Source organism: Mastacembelus armatus, chromosome 22 (assembly GCF_900324485.2).
Source record: "Mastacembelus armatus chromosome 22, fMasArm1.2, whole genome shotgun sequence".
NCBI lineage: Eukaryota > Metazoa > Chordata > Actinopteri > Synbranchiformes > Mastacembelidae > Mastacembelus > Mastacembelus armatus.
This window is the reverse complement of record NC_046654.1, coordinates 18176887-18193623: the sequence shown is the minus strand read 5'-3', so window position 1 is coordinate 18193623 and position 16737 is coordinate 18176887. Positions and strand designations below refer to the sequence as shown.

The window sequence follows — 16737 nt, the reverse complement described above, 5'->3', positions numbered from 1 at the left end:
AATAGGTTTTACATCCCAGGACTCAAAGGACTACAGTAATGGCTTGTCACCCCCAGTGGGTGGGAAATGTCATGAGATTGCTTCCTGCTAGTGTTTTGGCTCTGACACACAAGCCCACTGAGTTTACAATGGAGGTGTTTGCACAAGCTCTTACAGTATGTGTAAAACTACTTGGAAAGGTGACATGCTTAGAATCACACAGGGTATCATCCATTGGCTTATAATTCTGCAGCTGCCATTCTAAAGTTATTTTGAATTACACTTTGTGTGAATTATTTGATGGAGTCCTTGCAGCTGCAATAAAACTTAAATGTACAGTTTGTCCCTGTGGGGGGTACATTTAAAATGTGATTATATGTCAGTGTCCTGTTTACACCTTTTGTGCTGCAATCGCATTGCCAAGAAACAGTTAATACTGGGTTTAAAGAGGTTTTGGTTAGTCCCCAATCCATCTGCAAAATTTGCGTTTAAATATTGTATGTTCTAAAGTCCAATGACCCTTCATTCATTTAAGAGCCATTACATGCATCCATTTAGCTCATATCAGTAAAAGGCACTGGAATTGAGCTGATGTTTATAATTCCAATATAAGTGTAGTAAATGTTGTATTACTAGGCATACTAGTGACACTAGGTATGTAGTACTACTTCTGAACAATGTAAAAACAAAGCTGTTTTGAAGTTTTAGTCGTTTTTGATTTTATGTGAACATGCAACTATCTGTATTTATGGTTTAATCACTGATATCATTTGACAGTAAGTGTGTTATTGTGTGTGTGTGTGTGTATAGGCACAATGTTGCTGCTCTTGTACTTCAGCTTTGGCCAGACATCCAGAATTGCTTTCCTTTGTCCTCCTGACTCTTTGATGTCATTCTCAGATTTTGTTGTTCCCAAGCCTGAACGATTAAGTTGCACTGATTGGATTTTCAGCTGTTGCCTCCCTCAGTGTCGAACAGAGTGCTACATTTAACCTCTCTCCCATAAATGGAGACTATTTCCCCCATATTATAAAACCAAACTCCTTCCTCAGGTCCGTTAACTGTAATTGCCAAAACCAAATGTAGCAGGTTAACAGACGGGTGGAGCTAAGATCTCCAGATACATCTGGCATAAATGTGATCATGATTAATATATGTGAGTGTGTCTATGTGTGGGAACAATTGCTTGAGAAGAACAAGCAGATCCTACAATGTAATTGTTGATAGAACATCAAACTAACACCAAACTCTCATGTGAGGATCGGCTGATCGGTTCACTGGCAGACAGGGTGACTCAGTGCGTGACCAACTGACTGGCTGCCTGACAAACCCGCTGCTTCATTTGCCTGCATTCCTGAGTGGACTCCAGCAGCGTACAGTCTGACCCAGCGTGATAATCCCCTCCCTGCCTAATCAGTTCTCCCCTAGACCTGAAATGGGCTAGTTAATGGTGGAAGACATGTTAGAGAACTGTATGTTCACATTCACAGAAGCATGTACACACTGACTGCAATGCTAATAAGAACTGTCTGTGCACAGAACTTCTGTATATTCTCTGAAATGACAAGCATTCTGGAAAGGATAAGTGAACTTGGCAGGCCTGGGAAAATTTGAGGTGTGAGAAATCATCACAACCACTGAGAGAAACTTGGATGCGTTGGCACACAGATAAATCAAAACATATACACAAACATTTTTATCAGGGGAATTCCCTGACTATGACATACCTCTGAAGAAGGATGGGCCAAAACTCCAGGTGCCAGACAAACACTGTCGGCACTATAAGACTGATGTCAGGCACTACAGGAGGGGGAACTCCTGTCTGTTATGACTTTTCAGATACAAACTCAAATCTTCCAGGATAGCTGTTTGCTTCTGTTGTGTGTCTGTGTGTAATATTACCATGCTGCCCACATTAAATAACAGTTCATGCAGTTTAGCCTTTCTCCTAAGTAGAAACATGATATTGTCTCCCGTGGTGAATGTGTTGTTGTGCGATTGCTCTTTTAACTTCATTTCCAGTTAAACTGCTCAGTGATTTTAAGTGTCCTACAGACTACAATAGTAATGTAGTTTGCATCACAATGACGTACTCATTAACAGTTCATATGGAAAGACAACCTTAGATAGTCACTCTTTATCATTGTGTAAAAATGTGCTTAATCCCCAAATGTACTGATCGTTGATCATCTGAGAATGTGTCAAGCATATACCTAAGTAGCATTTCCAAAGCATGTATCTGCTGGCCAAGCAGAAAATGAGCATGAAAAGCATTCCTTTCTGATGTTACCGAATTTCCATGCCATTGTTCGGCAACATCTGGTAGAAGCCTTATGTACAAACAAAGGTAGTCACTATGAAAACACAGAAATGACCGCACACACATTTAGCACAGTGACCTGTGGCTAGGCTGAACTGCCATGCATGTGTGTCTACATGCAAGCATGTTCATGCTGTTACAATAAAACCTTTCAAGAAGAATGAATCATAAGTTAATTATACTGTAAGAGTCAAAGGATGACTTCATTATCAAACACCATATGTTGAGATGAGCATACCTAAGCGTAGTTAGAAAAAAATCTTCCATAATAGGCACCAAAGATCTGCTTTGAGTAAATTTATCCTCAAAGGAGGACCCCATCTGCAATGGCTAAGATGGCACCCAGTGGTTTAAGGGTTATTTGGAATGAGCCTGGGGCAAGAGGAGTGTTTAACTATCACAGGAAAATGGTCTTTGACAAGTTGTTCTTACTCTTAAGATAAACAGTAGGTAAAGTTTCATCTGATGTCATAATTCCTCACTGGGATTTTTACTGTTGTTCAGCTCATTGTTTTGGTTTCACAGCTTGTTTTGTGCTTGTAGTGCTTTGATAGTGCAGTCTCACTGTTCTCATTAATGGTTTTTCAGCCTTGGGCATCAGAGTCAGGGAGAGAGATTAAAGTTAGTGACTGTCTGGTGCTGTTAGGGTAGTGGTGCATTTAGCAGATAAATAGACAGATAGTGGAGCCCAAAAACTGAGCTCAAAAGACGTGTTCTGGCTTAATACTAGCATGCTTTGCTGGGACACCTGACTGGAACAGAGCCCATCACTGATATAATTTACTACACCCCAAACTGCAGAAATAATGAGAGATCATTCATTTTTAATTTTTTCATATTTCTCTATATTTTTCATTGCCACCAGTAAGCAAGAAAAGCAATAACTTTAAAGTCAGGTTATGGCTCATGAGAGAGGTCAGATTAAGTCTCAATGAAGAAAACTCTTTGAGGACATCTAGGGGATAGGTGTTGTAAGAACAGATATTTAGACCAACATGACAGAGAAAGTTAAGAGAGATGAGAAAAGGTGATGTAGGTGTTTGTATAGTTTTTTTGATATTGGTTGTTCCTAATTGTGACAGTAAAACACTAAACAGCTACAATTAGCACAACCAGCCCAGGCATTTTTCACATTGCACATTCACACAAAATTATTATTGTATGGAGCCAATTCGATGTCTTTAAGTTTTGGCATTGTAAATAAAGTTTGACATTGAGAAAAGAAGCATTAGCATTGAAACACATTTTTGCAAATGGGCATTAAAAATCTATTATTTTATTTTTGTATCTGCCAGTGATAATCTTTTGATACGTTTTTCAATGACAATTTTTTTTTGATGACGTTCTTGCTTGTTTCTTTCTCCTTTTTTTTTTTTACAAGGCCAAGGTCATTGGCCTTGTAAAAAAAAAAAAAAAAAAGGATCGGCATCTTACAAGAAAGAATGTCATCGAATTGTCATTGAAAAAAACAGGACGTATCAAAAGACTAACACTGAAAAACACACCATAATGCAAAAAGATACAAAAATAAAATAACATATTTTTATTGCCCATTTGCAAAAAAGGTGTTTCAATATCAATACTTCTTTTTTTCAATGCCAAACTTTATTTACAATGCCAAAATTTAAAGACATCGAATTGACTCCATATTATTGGCCCTAATAATTATTAAACAATAATTTTATTATATATTATATATATAATTTTTTCATGGTCTGGTCCTTCACTCAATGAGTTAAAGCCTAATACTGCCTAATACTAGTGTTTAGTGGATGATCAAACATAATGTCATAAATGTAAGTGGTTGTTATGTCATTGGGCTGATGCCTTTGTCTGAGTTCTTTGGTTTTGCTTATGTGTTTTTGTCTGAGTCTGTGTTTTGTGTGTGTTTAAGTTTTAAACATAAAATTGAAGGGGAAACATTTTCCATTTTGGACAACAGAGTTTAGCTCTCAGCCGGTAAAATATCTTTGCCACTTGTCCTTGAAAACAAGCTGCTCTAATGCCAGGTCTGCTCAGGGCCTCAATTTCTAATTGTGATGTGTATTGTGTGACTGGAGCCAATCCCAGCTGACCTTGGGGGAGTGGCAAGTTACATCCTGGACAGATCACCAGTCTGCGCTGACACACAGAGACTGACAAACACTCACATTCACACCCACAGGCAATTTAGGACACCAATGAACCTAACCCCAAACCTTTGGACTGTGGGAGGAAACCCGAGTACATGAAGAATACCCACACACATAAGGACAATTTGCAAACTCCACGCAGAATGATCCCAGATTCAAACCTGGAATCTTCTTGCTGTGAGGTGACATTGTTGACCTCAGTATTGAAAACAGACTGAATGCAAAAATGACTAGGTTGAACAGACACTTGCACAGACATAAGAAGCATTTCTTGTAGTTGTCAGGCTTTTGGATTGATTTACACACTCAACCTTAGCTACCTATAAGAACTCAAGTTCACATTTGAAATCATGAATGTGGATGGCAACAAATTCTCTCCAAAGGTCCAAGCACTTAAAAATAAAGATACTTCAGTGAGCATGACAGCACCAGAAAGTTGAAGTGGGCTCTTTTTTGGTTTTTTCGACATTGCCCTGATGACCTTGATGAAATCCCTTCACTAGTCAGTGCAGTGTTTCCCCTGCTATTCATTTGATAGAATAAGTTTATTAGCATGACAAAAATTGTTTTCCATTCAATATAGTGGGGAGGAAAAACTCCCTTTAAAGGAAGAAACCTCTGACAGAACCAGGCTCAGTTTGGGTGAACATCTGTCTTGACTGGTTGGGGTGAACGAAGAGTTAACTTGCTTGTTTTGTTTTTGCCAGTTAGCCCACCCTGTAGAGTGGGCGGGAGGGGGACCCGCTCCACAGGGATCTTACCTACCCTTTCATTGATAAGCTGCAGCTTGTTGACTGATCTGGTGTTGCTTGGTGATTCTTTGCAATGATTCTTCTGCTCCTTTAACACAATAGCTGATCTCCTCCACAACTACCTCCTCTGTGGCAGATTTATGCTTCAGTGCCCTGGGACGGCCACTGAAGCCCAAATGAGTGGGTGGTTTACCCACCTTGCTGAGCTACAGGCTTTTGGTCTTGCTGTATAACAGGCTGGATGTGTCGTGTTATTAAATGCGGATGGAAGGGCCGACGCTGGACCCACGTGCCGACAACACACTTTTATTACTGGACACACCAGACTCAGGTACATCTGAGTACACCGAGAAACTCCAGCCACTCGGCGTCAAAATGCAACACAGGCGATCCTTCGCCACTCAGTGCAAAGATTAACCCACTTTAATCCTTCAACAAGGAACAAAAGACAGGAGGAATCCAAACCCGGCCGATGGCGTCAGCAGCACCAGGTGTCCCGACGAAACACACTACCTGCCGAGGCATGCTACTTTGCGAGTCTGCGCATGCGCGCGCATGCGCGGAGTAGATATCTGGTTCGGCTTTTCCATGCCTATAAATCCATGCTACTTTGCTGTGGAAACTCATTTCGCAAAGATTTTGGCTGGTGGTAAGTATTATTTAAACTTTCTTATTCCTCATTTTGACCTGCAAACATGTAAATATTTGTATGTACATTTTCAGCAATAAGGAATTAGCTGATATTAGCGTGCAGCGAGTGTTATCTTTAAACAAGCGTCTCTCGTTATAAATGCGTATGTTGCTGCACCTTTTAAGACCATGTTTAATTTAAAAGTTAAACACATCATTAAAAATTGTGTGCTCTTCATTCTTTACCCAATACAGCTATTTGTTCCTTACGTTTTCTTGATTAAGCCGATCATATTTTTTACTATTAAATGAGGAGAAACAAACTTAACAACTCCTCAGTATATTTAAGCTATTTCTTTTGTAGGTTTTTTTTTCTTGTTATCGTCATGTCAGCTATTTAAGCAATTTGCCTTGTAAATACTTTTCTTGTTATAACGAGATATGTATCATGTAATAAGAAAAACACTGCTGTGTCATAAAGTTATCCCGTCTCTCTGCATAGCTATGGAGAACAGGTGGGACGAATTGTACGAGTTCATCTCTCTGGGAACATACCCATCTGGGTATAACAAGTCCCAAAGATTAAATCTTAGGAGGTACGCCTCCAAATTCATTACATTCAAATGTAACTAGTGTCTCAGCAAGATAGCTCTTTTATGATTCTCGTTCTTTAATGAATGTTTACTGCAGAGGGAGACATCTTCTTTGAAAAAAGAGGAGACATCAAGACCAAAGAAGAGGCAAGGAAGCTCTTCAGGGAATTCCACTCCAACACCTGTGAAATTAGCCAGTCCATGGCACTACCTGTCCCTTTGTCTGCTTCCTGCGTTTCCCCGTTGACAGACAGAGCAGTGTGAAAACTTTTTGCTGAATTCACACAGGTCACAAAAGGAGAGGATTGGTGTCAAAAAGGCAGTTTTCTGATTTTCCTAGGCAACAAGGGGAGTTGTTTGATAAACATTTTCACATCTATGTATACTAAATGTGTGTATAAATACTTGATGAAACATATTTGTGTTATTACTACAAACTTAAATATTAGTGGTGTAACATTTATTTACTAATATGGAATAAGTGAAGTTGCTACTGTTTAAAACCTTATGAAACCATTGTTTTAGGGAATGCAGATGATTACTGCATGGTGTGCGCCTGACTTGAAGATGGTCCCGACAAGAGCTTCATTGAAATGGTAAAGTAACAAACATTTGTGTTTTGTATGATCAATTTACTCACAAATGTGTGTGTGTGTATTACCATAGAATTTAGATCATTGTGGAGTCTTTTGTACTTCATGCCTTTTTATTGATTTTGTTTCAGGTGCAGTGTGATTCCTGTAATGGTTGCCCAATATCACAAAGACAGTAGTGCACCATATCTTTGTAAAAAATGTAAAAAATAAATGTATATAAAAATAAATGTGTATATAATATATATATATATATATATAAAAATAAATGTACAGTTGTGCCAGATTCAGACTGTCTTCAAAATTGTTGTCTTTTGTGTCCAAAGCTGTTCTGCTATTGATTGACATATTTCCTATGAATAATTTTCAAAGACTATTACACAGGTTTTATTAAGTAGTGAATATTTAAAACATGCTCCCAAAATTCTTACAGTTCAGATGGAGTGAGTGTTAGTTAAATACGAAGTGAAATTTGTACTAGGAGCTTAATTCGTTAGGGGAAATGGACTGTCAAATCATGCTACCCCTGCCCATTTAGTTAATAATACAGGGGTAGCATTTTTCGATAGGGTAGCGCGACTCGACAGAGTCCGCTAACGATTCGCGCTGCGGTAGCATTTTTCGAGAAAGCAGCAAGACCCGACAGAACAACCCACTGAGACGAAGCTCAGGATCTGGAAAGGCAGTGGTGTCAGCAGGACCAGCCAACCCACTGGAACAACGCTCGAGGTCCGGAGGTGCAGTGGCGTCAGCTGGACCGGCCGATCCATTGGGGCAAAACTCAGGACCATGAGGAGTAGTGGCGTTGGCAGGATCGGCCGACCCACCGGGATGAAGCTCGGGGTCCGGAGGTGCTGTGACGTCGGCGGACTAGCCGGGGACAATGGCAGGCTAGCCAGGGACATTGGCAGGCTAGCCGGGGACTCTGGCTAGCCCTGGCATGCTAGCCAGGAACAAAGACCAGGGAGCTGACAGCAGGGGCTGGAGCTGGGCTACGCACATCTGCCTAGCCTCATGGAAGGGAAGCCGCTGGGTCAGGCACGTCTCCAGCAGCATGCGGAAAGCAGAGAATTTGCAAAGATTTGAGGGAAACAAGTAACCGGGGTCATAGTTTTTGACAGTTGATGGTTGGGAAGTAGCTTTCTGTACGTGTTTGCAGAGGTGTGCAGCATGCACCATATGAGGAATGATAAGAGCGCTCTCTCCACGGTGGGAAGAGACAGATACATGACTAAGCCAACACACTTTAACCACTTCTCTTTTTTCTTTTGCTGATTTGCCACTTAATCAGAAAACTTCGCGCTTGTCTCAGAGCCTCTCCAGTCATTTGGAGAGTGCTATTACAGGTCAATATATATGTGAACCAATATGATCACCAATAATAATAATATTTATATAATCTTTAGTGGCAGCATGGTGGATTAGTTAGCACTGTTGCCTCACAGCAAGAAGGTTCCTTGTTCAAAAGCCTCCCTAACTAGTCAACCTAGAGGAATGACTGTAATGTGCTTTAAAAACAAACAATTTTTTTAGGTTACCTTTGAAATGATGTGAAACCCTTAGAACTAAAACCTTTCACTTGGCAGGTTTTTTTTTTTTTTTTTTTTTTTGAATCTCTAATGTAAAGAGTTAAATAACTGTGACATATTTCTGCCACTCATAGTCAAACATTTAAGACTGACTGATTTAGATTTATGGATATTATATTAAATTGTGGCAGACTGTATTAATATGTCTAATAAAATGGCAGCGCATATCGTTCCATTTATGTTTTAATGATGTTTTTGGTACAGTATAGATGTTTTATGTTATTCTTGTTCCTCAAAGTTCTAAAGTGTTGATTTTTAACATTTTTACATTTTACATTATCAGTGATGTAATTCTCAGATTAAGATACAAATACTAAAAACAGTACAAGACCTTTGATTTTCTGGAGAACTGCTGGGTTTTTTGCACACTGTACAAACCTTGGAATATTTTAATCTTGCTATCAATCATCTTTCATGGCAATGGGATATATTGTCAGTGTATCATTTATAGTTTGAAAAGCAGGTGAAACAATTCTGTTTACATTTTTGCAATTTTGCAAATTGTTTTTATTTTCCTGTCAGTGTTTTTCATTTTCTGCTGGACTCTACACTAAAGTTTTGAGAGCTGTGCTTTGTAGTTCATTGTGAATTATTACACAATTATAATTATAATAATTATTAACATACGGTAAATTCCCTTAGTTAAAATTCAATTAAAGTTTTTGGCATGATTTTTTTTTTTAGTGTTAATTCATATGACACATTGAGAGGGATTTCATTCATCAAGTGAACACCAAAAACTAAAAGTTTATCGAGGACATCCAGTGGATGAAAAGTGAGTATCCAGACAGGCCAATATCTTAGTATTGAGCTGTGCTCTGGGCACTTGTGAACAGTTTTGGAATCTGTAGATGTGCAGGAATGACAAAGCATCAACAGTGACTTTCATGTCATTGTTGATGGGAGTTTAGGACCATTATGACATTTCTGTGTGGGGTTGGTGCCTCCCGAGATGTGGCAATCCTCTCTTCTACCCACAAAACTCTGAAGCAGTTACCCCTTGTTTATGGTAAATTGCGGGGGCATTTGTCAGAGCTGCCAGCTAATCTAAACCAAATACAGGAAATGACCCGAAAACAGCAGGAAGTTTTCAAAATTGGTTTCATGCCCCAGAAAGAACACTCACGCAATGTAGAAAGGTTTAGCATCTAAAGCTGAATTATCTTGTTAAAGATCAGCTGACATTTCTTTGGATGATTTTTGTTTGTCTATTTTGTTTCGTTCTTATTTTTTGTTTTTATTTACAAAACATTCAGACAGATGATGTAGTTATCAGGCATGTGTTTTTTGCAATTTTCAACTTGCTCAATGGGAGTTTCAGGTTTTGAGAAAAAATTCTTTTGAAGAGAGGAAAGAGGTGTTTGCAAATTGCTCTACAGTATATTTTGATTCATCTCACTTGAAACTAAAATGGCTTTGTGTTTTCAAACCTAACATCCATCCATCCATCCATTTTCTATACCCGCTTTTTCCTGTATCAGGGTCACGGGGATCTGCTGGAGCCTCAAACCTAACATACATACCATAAAATGTCTTAAATGTCTTATGTTTAGCAGGTATATTGTTTACAGTTTTTACCATGTTAGTTTACCATGCTATCATTTGCTAAACACAAAGTACTGTTGAATCTGCTGGGAATGCTTGCAGGTATTTCATAGTCATAAACAAAGTACTGGACAAATAAAATTTTTGACCAGATGATGGCACTAAAGGAAAAGTAAAGGCCGTTAAAATTATTATACTTCTTACTCTAGGGATCATAATTCTCAAAATTTCTGGCAAACCATCTATCAAGACTTTATCACAGACACCATCTCTTCCATCAATCCCATGTACCACAAGTGAAAAGCAGTGAAATACCACACATTAGATCACTGTGTCTGTGGGCAAGGTATCAGTGATGTAGCTCTTTTTCTCTACACTAATACATGTGGGAAAGTATTAACCTACAGCTGCCACACTTCTCCTTTTCTTTCTTATCAAGATTGAAAATGAATTCAACTGTCAGCACTGTTGACTGCCCAGAGTCAGCATAAACCACCTACAGAGTAATGTGTGGGACAGGCTTTAAATATCAAGTCTTCAGTGATTCAGTGATTCCAAACATCTGATTTCTACATTTTAAATACAATTTTTGGTTAGTTGCGTTAAATAAAATGCAGTTTTTCAGACACACGGTTTATTCAGACAATATGGCAGAAAAGTATGATCACATATACAAAATACAAAAGAATAAAACTTTATGAACATATAACACAACAGAATATGGTTTTTGAACATTTTTAGCCATTAATTAAGGTTGAAAATATGAGGGAGTTTTAGCTCAGAGTAGACTCACTCAGGATAAAGTACAGAGGAATACCAATTACAAGAGCCAGCTGTAGGTAACATGGTTACGAATGTAAACCAGATTTGTCACAATCACACCAAAGTGAAATGCCAGAGCCTCAGCCACAGAATCATGTTGGGTCACCGATACATTTTACTGGGACTCTTAAATACAATGGAGCAAGTGTTCGCACTATTAGTTATTAGCTTTTCCTGGTTACTCTGTCTGTATATTCTCAGTAACTGAGCAGTTTTTCACATAACTATTTCTTTTTTTGACTATTTTATAGAAATTCCACAGATTTTTCACATAAATGACAGTTTAATTTGAGTATAATGAGATCTGGAATAACTCAAAATGTTAGAAAATTATTCTGATGATATCATGAGGATAGAAATCTGCTTGGCCTTGGTGACAGATTTTTAGCAGAATGTCTGCATTGCAGACTGGAAGCAAATAGATTGACACGTGTGTTTGCCAGACAGTGTTTATCTTACAAAAACATGCTCTTGGTTGCATTATGGTAAATGTAGGAGCCAATACTTTATGAATTTGAAACTGGGGATCTGTTTTATAGAACTACAGTATTTAATCACTGTAGAACACCTTTACATAAAAAAATTAATTAAACTGAATTAATTTTAAAAAGTTAATCATTTGTGTTGATTACATCATAAAAATTATTTTCTGATAAGTGACTTACTGCACCATTTGGAATAGTAAGAAAAAATAAGATACAATATTCTTTTGTATTGAAGCTAACTTGCACATTTCCTCAGAATACAGTAAATTCAGATTCATCTACATGTCACAGTTTTATTTTGGCCAGATGTTTTCACCTCTATTTACAGAAAAGTAACAGCTTGAAAAGATTAGAGGCTCCTTGAGGTTTCCTCGCAGAAGGCTACAGCATCATGCACTGAATGATGACATTTTGTTAGAAACATCTGAAGATCTTAAGCCTGAGATGCAAATATCAGATGTTGTGCGTGATGAGCGAGCAGAGTAGATGTATTTTTTGCTAAAGCACCATAGGTCCAATATTATTTGCCGGAAGTGGTTTCTGAACCTCACCCCAACAAAGGCATAGAGTATGGGATTGAGACAGCAGTGGAGGTAGGCCATGCTCCTGGAAATGGCCAGAACTTGGAGTTTAACCTTTTCTGTGTTACAACTCCTTTCCTTGAAAAGAGACAGGGTGTGGTCCAGCAGAGCCACATTGTAGGGAAGGTGGCACACAATGAAAACCACAACAACTGCCAGAACCACACGGACAGCCTTGTTCCTCTGGCTGCTCTGCGCACTTAGCAAGGTGTCCATGATGCTGGAGTAGCAGAACACCATCACCAACAGAGGCAGCAGGAAGCCAACGGCCATTTGAAGGCTGGGAACCAGCACCTTCATTAGCTTTGCTGTTTCATATGAGTCGAAAGACAGCTGACACATCACTGTGGAAGTCATTGTTTCCACAGTCCTCTCTTCAAAGTACTCAGTGTAGATGAGTGTGGGCAGAGTTAAAGCCACTGCAACCACCCAAACAGCTGAGCAGATCAGGCGGCTGTAGATTAGACTGCGTGAGCGAGTCCCGAAGGACCTTCTAGCTTGAACTATAGCAACGTAGCGATCACCACCAATGCACGCAAGTAACAGCATGCCACTGTAGAGGTTGATACTGTAGGCTGACCTCAGCATCTTGCAAGCTACACGACCCATTAACCAACTGTTCTGTTCATTGTATATGATAAATGGTAGAGCCACCACAAAGATCAGGTCTGCCACGGCCACATTGAAGAGATAAACATCTGTCATTGTCTTGGTTTTCTTGTAGAATATGTAGGTGACAATTACAAGACTGTTGCCAATCAGTCCGAAGACACAGATGATGGCGTGGATATAAGTTTGGATGATGATCTCCAGTGGGTTTGGGTCAAGGTTGCAGAGTCCCTCTACTGGGCTTTCTGTACCGTAATCATAGTATGGAGCCTCTGATGTCATGTTTTTAAGCTGGAGAAGCAAAGACAAAAAAGGGAAAATACTTGAAGAATTAGAGGAATATAGCATTGTCAAAACATTTCCAAATTGTTGCCATCTGTGGTGGTGGTGATGAAAGAGCTCATTTGTTATTGTATTTACTCAAGTACAGTTTTGAACTACTTGAGTATTTTATGCAGTTTTATACATCTATTTTGCCACATTCCACTTTACATTTTATTCCACTACTTTAGTGTGCTATATTTACACATTAAAATACTACATGCTAAAGTACATGCTACATGCTAAACCCAAGGAACAAAAGAACCCAGCACTAAGGGGAAAGTCACTGTGGTTGGGTAGAGTAGCTATAGGGGAATCACATCAACAGAATGATGATACAGTCAAAGTGCCAGTAACAGGGGAAAGACAAAGGGACAGGAAGTTCAAGCAAAATTAATTAAAAAGAGAAAAGCCAGATGTGGTTTTGTGAAGTGAGGTGAAGTCCATGAACTATAAAAGGCTACACATATACAGTATGATAATATTACCCTTGTCATGTAATGCTGTAAATCTGTAACAATACAACCCTATGGATGCAGAATTTTTGTCAAGTATTAGCATATATATATATATATATATATATGCTATATATATATATATATATAGAAATAGTCTACATTCCTGTGTAAGCATTAGCTGTTTAAGCTGGAGTTAATTGTAGCTATTTGATATACTGCTGGGTAAATTCATGTACACTCACAGTTTGTTTCCAACACCTTATTGAATTTATGCAATGAAGAATTAAAGCAGTTCTGTAGGCAAAAGGAGGTCCAACCCAGTACTAGCAAAGTGTACCTAACAAAGTGGCTGGTGAGTGTATATTTTTATGTCAAGATTTATTAAAATTAGTGGAATGGTACAGTAGGACAGACTTTGTACAGTATTTGCTTAGTCAAACTAGCCTACTTAGTTTCTTTCAGTAGTGCTTAAATAATGTGATGAGCATTTTAAAACTATGATATTTCCATTGTAGGTTCTGAATACTTCCACTGCACAGGGATTGTGCTAGTTTATTAGTAGTAACTATTGATGAATTAATTTTTTTAACAGGTCAGTGATAGGTACTAACTTGGCTGTCATACTGTACATTTATCATATATTTCTGATGTAACAATAACCCAGTACATGCACGTCTTTGCCTGTGGACAGGATAGAGCTAACAGCTTTTTGTCTGTTTACTGGATAAAAGCCAGTGTTCTAGTTCACTTCGTCTTCTGCTTATGAATGACCCAATTTCAGCCGCATTTGAAATCCTGAATGCACACAAAGGTAGGCTGCACTCTGTGCTTTATCTGATCTTAGAATGGATAAGATCTTAATCAGTGAGGCTCTTTGATCAGAATGCAGGTGTAAAAGGTCACTGACATGGAACAAGACACTACCAAAACTGATAGTAATCCAAAAATCAGTAAGAAAATAATCATAGTGTTATTCTGAGTGACACTAAAACATTAACCCCTTCTGTTTAAGTCATGAATATATACTGACACCAACCAAAATCGTATTAAACATGATTACACATTTTTGCAAATATCCAAATAAAATTTGAGCAACATGTATGATTCAACTTCCCTTTTCAACAACACAATATAAGGAGGAAATAGCATAATGTGGCGCTATTTCTTGTTTCTTTTTTCTCATAATCACAATATGAAGATTATATTTAGTTTGACATGGTGACTTTTGTCATTGCGGAAGGTATTAAATTTAGTAAATACCTTTTGGGGAAGATCACAGAGAGACAGGGAAGGAACAAGCATTTTGTGTAGAAACACATTTTGAGAACTGTTGTACAGTATATAATTCCTGTTCCCACAATTTACTAAAATTGCAGTTCTCTAGAGGTGTTATGTGTCTTTTTGTTTTATCTGCAAAAATTGAGTCATTTTAAATGTTGAAATCATCAATGATCCATAATCATCATCAATGAGTAGTACATTTCAGGCTTTTAAGTGGTTCAAGCCTACTACACCATTACAAAGAAATTGTTTCACACTACAGTGTTATTAAATTAATAATGCCTGCACTTTCCACACATCAAAATACATTATATAGTTACCAGACTCAAATAACAGATTCAAGCACACAGTTTGAAATGTTCTGTTCTCATTATAGCAAATTTTTTTTTTTTATTCCAAAAATAAATACCTTGCAGAATTTTTATCCTCTGGATGTGATGTTGCCAAGTGAAAAAGAAACTCCTCTCAGGTACCTTCACCTTCACCGGTCTCCCAGCTGCTGCTAAAGAAAGAGCTCACTGTCGGGGCTTTATGTCACTAGTAATGTGAAGACGATAAAGCCAAAACCACATAGGCAGGCTCTGTTGCTATGTGAATCCAGTGGTGTCACTTAGCTTCCTGCTTTTGAGCTCACACTCACCCTTCAGTTATCTTGTTATTTGATGTTCCTACTATCTATCAATCTGTGTGCCACTACTTTCCAGCTGCTGCACATCTGGCGGTTTCTTTTGTTATCCAAGCAATGCTTACTGCAAAATGTATTGATTTATCCAAATCTCCCAATACATCCCAAATATCCAGATGTAGCAGTCTCAGCAGTAACCCCTCAAAGATCAGGTCCAAACACAAATAATTTGTTTTGTGACAAAATACACTGTATATGTTCTGAATTTTTTGCTGACTTAAAGAGAATAAGTCACCCATATAGACCCATATAGACAAAAAATTGCATAAACGCCTCTCTATAGCTTTAGTTTTAGGTCACAGGGACCTTTCATACCACACGTCTTTTTTCTGTTATGACCTCAAACCTCATTTGGCTTTTGCTGAGAATAAATGTTATCCTATTGTTTTGTTTTTGATGGGTAGTTTATTTTTTTTTCCTTTTTGTGATGTCAAGTTTTTTTTTAATCTATTTATTTATTTTGATTTCTTCTGCTTTAACAGGCAGATAAATTTACAAATATAGCTTGTGTTGTGTGTCACACGTGTTCCCTTACAGCAGGAAGGTTCTGGGCTCAAATCTGAGTCTGCCTGGGGTCTTTCTGTGTTGACTTTTCATGTTCTCCTTGTGTCTGTTTGGGTTTTCTCCTCCCATAGTCTGAACACTTACAGGTTAGATTTATTGGTGACTCTAGGTGTGAATGTAAGTGTTTGTCTGTCTCTGTGTGTTCTTCCTTTTGATTGGATTGGTAATCTATCCAGGTGGTACTGCATCTATCAACCAGTATCATCTGGGATTGGCTCCTTGCTAGGATAAGCACTATAGATGCTGAATCGAGGATCTGAGTCTAACCACAGGTGTCAGATTGTCCAGTTTGGCACCGATGTTTGTTGCATTTCCTCAACATGGCCAGCAGGTGGAGCTGTTATTTCAGTGGACAGTCAATAAATTGCTGTCGCTTAACAAATTAGACAGTATGCATGAAGACTTTATACCCAACCAAAGACATTTGTTAAACTATCAAACATTTGGGCATACACCGTATGAGAATGAGCATTTTACACTATTTAACTATCTAACATTTTAGGGAATCAATGAACTTATCAATTAAATATTAGGCAAATTAATTGATAATGAAAAAGGAAGATTTGTGGTAATCAAAAGTTGCATGTAGTGGGTATTTTATAGGCAGTGAACAGTATTACAATATTCTTCAGCTACCAAAAAATAAAAAGTAGTTTGTATCTTTATGAGAAATGTATTTTTAATGTAAAGTTTATATTTTAGAGTGTAGATATTGCCAGACATAATATAAAACAGAGTATAGCCTATAACTGAACAACTGATGAATCCAAATTGAGATGTATTGATTTGAACATTCAA

General features: G+C 38.1%; 1 protein-coding gene and 1 long non-coding RNA gene across 2 annotated transcripts; one reads left to right on the top strand and one right to left on the bottom strand.

Annotated features, from left to right (window-relative positions):
- The first annotated feature begins 5712 nt into the window (after window positions 1-5712).
- On the top strand, window positions 5713-6954 carry LOC113131552 (uncharacterized). Its single transcript, XR_003295813.1, has 3 exons — window positions 5713-5832; window positions 6316-6409; window positions 6504-6954. It is a non-coding gene; the product is annotated as an uncharacterized LOC113131552 (long non-coding RNA).
- A 3838-nt stretch (window positions 6955-10792) lies between these two features.
- On the bottom strand, window positions 10793-15221 carry ccr6b (chemokine (C-C motif) receptor 6b). The gene is made up of 2 exons (XM_026303646.1): window positions 15100-15221; window positions 10793-12921 (listed from the first exon to the last, which is right to left on the bottom strand). The coding sequence occupies exon 2, from the start codon at window positions 12910-12912 to the stop codon at window positions 11830-11832; it is 1083 nt and encodes a 360-aa protein (XP_026159431.1). The 5' UTR covers window positions 12913-12921; window positions 15100-15221; the 3' UTR covers window positions 10793-11829.
- Between the last annotated feature and the right edge of the window lie 1516 nt (window positions 15222-16737).